The 7,333-nt window shown below is 52.6% G+C and overlaps 1 protein-coding gene across 1 annotated transcript; it reads right to left on the bottom strand.

Moving 5' to 3' along the window:
- Positions 1–775: 775 nt before the first annotated feature.
- On the bottom strand, positions 776–4,294 carry MAFB (MAF bZIP transcription factor B). The gene has a single exon (XM_074157108.1). The coding sequence runs from the start codon at positions 3,867–3,869 to the stop codon at positions 2,934–2,936; it is 936 nt and encodes a 311-aa protein (XP_074013209.1). The 5' UTR covers positions 3,870–4,294; the 3' UTR covers positions 776–2,933.
- Positions 4,295–7,333: the final 3,039 nt, after the last annotated feature.

The following is a 7,333-nucleotide window of genomic DNA, read 5'->3' as shown; positions in this document are numbered from 1 at the left end:
CTGCAATTTAGGGAGCTGCGGAATTATCTGCCTTGAAAGCAGCTGATGGATGGCGGGGCTGCGAGGTGCTGAGCCCTGGGGGATGGCGGGGGAAGAGCTGTCCCCTTCCCCACACGCATCTAAAGAGTCTTCTATTCTAAACTGCTCGTTGCTGAAAAAAAAAAAAAAAAAAAAAAAAAAAAAAAAGCCGGAATAAATATAATGTGCAGATGGAGAGGAGGAAAGTGAATGGCCAGCCCGGATCCCAAAGGAGCCGGGGGAAAGGACAAGACTTGTCCAAGTCCTCTGCTTTTCTAAAGGGAAAAAAAAAAAAAGAAAAAGGAAAATAAAATATAGTTTAAAAGTGCCCGCACTTGGCCTTTTCCCTCTCTCTCAGCCCGGGGGTGGCTCAACCGGAGGGTCCCGCTCCCCGCCGGGCTGCAGCGGGCGGGGACGCCCCGCCAACAGCCGGGCCCGGTGCGGGGCTCCCGCCTCTCCGCTTCTCCCGGCGGGGTGGGGGCATGCTGTTCGCTCCCTCCCACGGCGAGATGGGGGCAAAGCGGAGGAGGGTGCAAGGCTGAGCGGTCCTACCCTGCGTGCAGCAGCGTTCCCGAGTGGGCAGAGCAGCTTGGCAGCCCCCCGTGGGAAGCCCAGCGCTGGGCGTTGGGAGAGGAGCTCGGGCGGAGAGCGGGGTGAGGGGAGAGAAGGGTCCAAAAGTTTTCCTTCCTCTTATTATTTTTTTTTTTTTTCGGAACACGAGACGCCAGAGAAGCAGGTCCCTCCAAGAAATGCCATTTCAATGATTTTAATAAGCAAAATAGGAAACAATTTTAATAACCAAAAACAGAAACCAGTCTGAATAAAACTACAATAGACCAGGTTTTTTAATATTTTTCATATCATAAGCAGGATTTGAAATTGATCCCTTCAGAACTTTACATGAAATAAAAACAATTTTTTTTCCGCTGCTGCAATGTTTTGATTTCAACACAGTTGAATCAGTAAAAACCAAAGATCGTTTTCTGATGCATGACTAATATCCACAATATTTAAAACTGCAAGCACCATGCTGTTCATTACAATCTTGTTATTACTGTTAATTTATAAACTAATACAAACTTAAAATGCATCCGGCCAGCAGTGCCAGCTATCCTAAAAGGAAACTAAAAAATAAGTTTTCATTTTGGTATTTTTGTCAGTGCAACGTAAATCCTTTTACTGACCTGCAGGAGGAAAAAAAAAAAAAAAAAAAAAAGTAATAAAAACACCCATAAGACTCCAAACTACTACTACTATACAACTGCAAATAAATTTTGGCTAAAACTTTCACTCGCTGCATAGGGAAGCAGAGAAGCAGATTACAAATCATTGCAAAAGAATACACTTAAAAGTTGCTGTATGTCTTCTTAAAAAAAAAAAAAAAGTGTGAGTTTTATATGCTTTTCCAGCCCTCTCATCCGCTGTTACCCCCGAGAAACCTAACTTCAGTGGCGACACGGAGCCCTCGCTGCTATTGCCACTTGGCTCGTAGCGAGGAGGGGTTTTCTTTTATTTATTTATGTGTTTATTTATTTATTTATCGAAAATCAAGGGGCAGTTGTTTCTTAAAAGGAACTGGTATCTCGTCCGTCCTTCGCTTCCTGAGCGTACAATCCGAAGGGAAACTGTATGGCCAAGCCTAATCACTCCGGGCTGGGAATTGTCCTGAAGGAAAGAGCTTCGCTGCCACTTTAAAGCATGGAGGAGGCTCTAGGGACCGGTGAGAGTTTTTCCCTGTTAAGTTTAGGTTTGTCAATGCCATTCAGGCGTTTTTGCTTCTGCCCCAACAAACAAAAACCAAAATGAAAACTAAAAAAAAAAAAAAAAATACAACTTAAAAGTGCACCAGATATACAAAGTTGGGTTTTTTTCTAATGCAAAATGCCCATAACTTTTTTTTTTCCTTAAGTATCTCTTTAATACCAAACAAACCGTATAACCAGCCTGCTGAAATGTTATTGTTTTTGTGTTGTTTTTTTTTTTTTTTTTCTCCTGTGCGGTTTGAAGTAGCAGATATTTACAAGCTAACAACCATAAAAGAAAATAAGAGAGCAAAACCAACGAACAAAACTGCACAAGCAGTAAAAAGTTTGATAACTTGTGATGCTTTTCTTATCGATGAAACAAAACAACAACAGAAATCTATGATCGATGATCAACATGCTATAGTTAAACAAGAAAATGGTACAAAATAGAAATTATTACCATACATGTCCAGCATGCAGGATTAATATTTTTAATGCAGATTTTCGTATTTTTCTATATAATCAAGCAGGCAATAAAACTGATGAGTTTTTTTTTCTTTCTTTCATTCTTTCTTTCTTTCCTTTCTTAGATTGAATGTCCCATCTGAGTCCTGTAACTTATTTCTCAAAGCAGGCAATATATGAAGAGTTTGCATATATTGTCCTTTTTATTTATTTTTCTTTTTCCAAGCAGGTAAATTGTGCATGAGATGGTGCTGTGTACGTCCTCTCTCTCTTTCCGAGCAGGCAGTATGTTATAGATGGCTTGTTCATTGTCCTTTTTTTTATTATTATTATTCTCTTAAAGTCCATCTCGTTCTGCAAGCAAGCGATCTATAAAAACGCTTCACTTGTCCTTTTCCCCTTTGCCTCTGCCTCTCTCCCTCTCTCTAACTCGCAAACGAAAGTCGAAAAGTTGCACTTTACCTCTCCCGTCCCCACCCCCAGCCTACTTTTCCCACAGCTACTCTAGAAGACTGGATGCTGAAAAAAAAAAAAAAAAAAAAAAAAAATCAAGTCTCTATTTTTCTCTCCTTCTTTCTCTCTAGTCAAGCAGACAGATGGATGGAGATGTCAGAGGAGGATGGGAGCGGGGGGGAAGGTGACGGGGGTCAGGTTTGGGGGGTGGGGTTTTTTTGTTTGTTTTTTTTAATTATTTTTGTTAAGCACTCACATGAAGAACTCGGGGGAAGACGGGTTGTCACTGGTGGAGCCGGCCTCTCTGAAGCCATTGCTGGCAAGTTTCTCACACTTGAGCTTGTAGGCGTCTCTCTCTCTGGCGAGCCGGGTCACTTCTTGCTTGAGCTGTTCCACCTGCTGAATGAGCTGGGTCTTTTCGTTCTCCAGGTGGTGTTTCTGCTGGACACGTTTATACCTGCAGGACTGGGCATAGCCCCTGTTCTTCAAGGTCCTCCTCTTCTGCTTGAGGCGGATCACCTCGTCTTTGGTGAAGCCTCGGAGGTGCCTGTTGAGCTCCCTCACGGACATGGAGACCAGCTGGTCATCCGAGAACCGGTCCTCCACGCTGCTGGAGGGGGGATGCTGCTGGTGCGAGTTCTGGAGCTGCTGGGAGGAGCTGGAGGAGGTGGAGGGGGTGGGAGAGGCCTGGTGGTGATGATGGTGGTGGTGGTGAGGGTGCCCGCTGCCGGCCAGGTCTTCGTGAGTGACCGCAGGGTACTGATGGTGGTGTTGGTGATGGTGGTGATGGTGGTGGTGGTGGGCCCTGAAGCTCTCGAAGCCTTGCAGCTGCTGGGACACCTGGTGGGACCCAATGAGGGCTTCAACAGCGTCCTCTGGGGTGAGGTTCAGCGCCTCAGGGTTCATCTGCTGGTAGCTGTTGGCCATCCAGTACAGGTCCTCCAAGTGGGTCTTCTGCTCGGTGGGGCTGAAGCTGGGTGAGGAGGGCACGGAGCTGCAGGGGGTGCTGATGGGGGTGGAAGAGACGGAGCCGGCGGGCTGCAGGCGGGTGCAGTGTCTGCCCGAGCGGTCGTTCCTGCCCAGGGGCTCCTTCTTCACGTCGAACTTCATCAGGTCGAAGTCGTTGACGTACTCCATGGCCAGGGGGCTAGTGGGCAGCTCGGCTCCGATGCTGAGCTCTCCGGCCATCGCTGTCTTGCGGGCACCTCTCCCGGCGGAGGGGGCTGGAGACCTCACTCCAGCGCGCAGCCTGGCAGAGGACTGGCCGCGCTCCCTTATTCCAAAGCAACTTTGCCTTCGCTTTCTCGCTTCCTTTCCTCTGCTCCCCCTCCACCGCCGCCGCCTCCTCCTCCTTCTCCCGGCTTCTGGGGCTTCTTCAGTCCGGTGCAACAAAGCCAAGGACGAGCCGGCACCCGGGGCCGCCTGGATGGCTCCTGGCTTTTTGTATCAGCGGTGGCAGCGCACCGCGGGCTGCAGCGTCTCCTGGCACCGAGACACCCGCTCGCAAGGAGAAAGGAGCAGGAGCAGGAAGGGCAAAAAAGCAAAACAAAACAAAGATGCTGCCTTCGGGTCTGTGCAGGAAGAAGAAGAACGGTGCAAAACGTCTAGCCCGGGCCCCCGTCTGGGTTATTTGGGGTTTTTGGTTTTTGGTTGGTTTTTTGTTGGTATTTTTTTTTTGTAAGTCCGGAGCCTTCTCCCCGCGGTAGCAGAGCACCGGAGTCCGCCGCAACTTTCCAGTCCGAGCGGGCGGCCGGGGGAGCGCACCGGCTATTCGGCGGCGGTGGCTGGGCTTTGCACGGGAGTTTTTCGCTGGCTCTGGCAGCGCAGGAGAAGGGGAGGGAAGAGGGGGGGAGGAAGGAGGGGAAGGAGGAGGAAAGGAGGAGAGGGGAAAAGAAAAAAAAAAAAAAGGAGGAGAGGGGGGACGAGGAAAAAAAAAAACCCAGGTCTCCGCTGTAGCTGCCGCCTCCAGCGCTCGTCGTGCAGCTGTGATTCGCAGCGCAGCCCCCCTTGGCTTCTTATACGGCCGTGCCCGCCGAGAGCGCGGCGGGGGCCGGGGCCGGCGGCGGCCGCGCCAATGGCAGCGCGGCGGCGGGGCCGGGCCGGGCGGGCGGCGGGGCCGGGCCGGGAGGCGGCGGGGGCGGCGGGGCCGGGCGGCGGCGGCGGCGGCGGCGGGGGCGGGCCGTGCCGTGACAGCTCCGCAGCGCCAGCTGAGCGGCCGCCGCTCCTCCGGGCGCTCCCCTCTTGTCCTCCCCCCCCGCTCCCGCACCATCGCCTCCTCTTTTATTTATTTATTCCCCCCCCTTCTTCCCCCCCTCCCTTTTCTGCAATCCACAAAGGAGGAGGGCTTGGGGACATCCTGCCCGTCCCTTTGTTCTAAATATAACAAAGTCCCTTTTTTTTTTTTTTTTTTTTTTTTTTTTTGCCCGCTGCCGTCCCGTAGCAAATTTCAAGGCAGTCAGCTCCCCCCCCCACCCCCCCATCCCACGCACAACGCATCGCCCCTTCCAACTTTATGTCTGCGGAGGTACCGCGGAAAAAAAAAAAAATAAATAAATACCCAAACCGGCCAGGATCGCGCAGCGGGTCCGGGCGGGGAGGGAGCGCTGGGGCTGCGGGGCGGCGCGGAGGGGGATGCGCAGGGACCCGGGGGTGAGGGAAGCACCGGCTCGGCAAGGCTGTCAGCTCTCCTTATACAACCGGGGAAATCCTCCCGGTTACAGGAAGCAAATCTCTCCCTAAAGTAAAGCAAAGGCATTGACACAGACAATTGCAAATATTAGGGAGAGAAGGGAGAAAATATAATTACATTTCAGTTCTGAGGGGACCGTGTTTGCTTTCCTCTGCTGTTCCCTGAGTGAGTGACTGAATGCAAAGGAGTACTCGGCTTGTAAGGGTTTTTAGTTTCTTTTTCTTTTTTTTTTTTTTGGTCCGGTAACAGGATTTTTTTTTGAACATTTTGTAACGATTAAGGGAGATTAGGGCTTCTTTTTACACAGTTTTTACGCTCAAACAGACAGAAAGTGCGACCCCAAGTGTCCGTTTGGAGAATAACAGCTACTTTTCACAGGGAAAAAACACCCGGAAAAAAAAAAGGGGGGGGGGCGGACGGGCGGGCAGGAGCGGAGCCGAGCGGAGCAACGCGGGAGCGGGGGTGCCGCCGTCCCGACCGTACGCGCCGCTCCGCAGCTGCGCCTCAGCCGCCGGCCCCTCAGCATCTCCCATATTCCCCCCCTCCTCCCCAATTTATTTAGTCAAAAGAACAACAAAAAGTTCAAAATCTGTTCTGCTTTTCCGAAATTAATTAGGAGGTAACTGCCCTTCTGGAGCTGCGACAACACTGAGAAAGTCTCTAAGTGTTCACACACACACACCCCCTTTCCGGCGCCGGTCCCTCTCTGCCGGACCCGACGGTCATACCCGGGGAGATGCCCGCAGCCCGGCCCCGCTTGTCCCGCTCCTCCACATCTCCGCGGAGCCGGCCGCGGCCGTGCGGGGAACCGAGGAGGCAAAAGTCGCGCAAAGTCCCCTCCAAAAAAGAAATAATTCCAGGGATCCCTCCGCAGCGGGGTGGATGGAGGAGGTGGAAATTCGGAAGGGGGATTTGGGTGAAATCCCCCTTCTCAGTATAGGTGCTCCCGGGCTTAATTTCGTGTGGCAATGCCTGGTTTGAGTTTTACCCCACGCCACTTGGAGGGATCAGCTCCGGGGCTCCCCACGCCTTGTTTTCCCGGGAGCGAGCGAGCGGTCTCCGCACCCCGATCCCGGCTGAAGCCGGGCTGCGCTCCCGGGAGCACGCACACCTCCCTGCGCAGGTTGCCCTGCTCCAAATGCGGGGTGGTGGTGGGGAGGGAACACGCGTGGAGCCCCCCTTCCTCTCCCGAGCGCTCCCCGCGCCCTGCGTCCCCCGTGGGCAACGCAGCCCCGGCGCTGCTGAGGACTCCGGGGACCCTACGGGCACCGCGCTTCTGGTTTCCCATCACTGCCAGATTTGGGAAATCGCCGTCTTTTCACTGTTAACGAGGCACGGAGAGGCGGAGAGGTCCGCGGTGCCCATCCGCGGAGAGGCCGGGGCCGGGCGGGGGGGGGACCCGGGTGCCCCTGGCAGAGCAGGAGCTCGGCGGTCCCCGTCCGGCAACTGCTGCCTCCCTGGGGGCTGGAGGCGAGCCGAGAGCCTCCCGAGCCGGTCCGCTGGAGTTATTATTTATGAGGTCCTGGAAAGTGCTTGGGAAGAGCTTTATTGTTACCTGCACGTTAAACGTTATCGTTGCCAGTGAGGGAAAGGGGACCCTGGCGAGCGCTCGGGAAGCTGGGATGCAGCCCTGCAAAATGTACCATGAGATGGATAATACTTTTTCCTCTCATAATTACTGAGGTATATTCACAAGGTGGAGCTACTGAAAGGCGGAGGAAGCATTGATCTGATTATCTCCCCGTCCCTACACACTCTGTCCCTTCTCTTAATCCTTTAAACTGTGAATTACGGATCGGTTTTGCGCGTCCGTCCTCATCGTGGCAAAATTTCGGGGCTCTTTCTGGGTCCGTTTCTTTGCTCTTCCATCCCCTTCACAAAGCTCATCCCACGAAACTTGCGGCGTTCCGCGGCTGGCTAAAATAAGAACCGCTTGGTGCCCCGAATCCCCAGTTAAAGGCCA

This window comes from Numenius arquata, chromosome 12, assembly GCF_964106895.1.
Source record: "Numenius arquata chromosome 12, bNumArq3.hap1.1, whole genome shotgun sequence".
NCBI classification, from domain to species: domain Eukaryota; kingdom Metazoa; phylum Chordata; class Aves; order Charadriiformes; family Scolopacidae; genus Numenius; species Numenius arquata.
The sequence above is the reverse complement of the archived record's forward strand: the minus strand, read 5'-3'. Positions and strand labels throughout refer to the sequence as shown.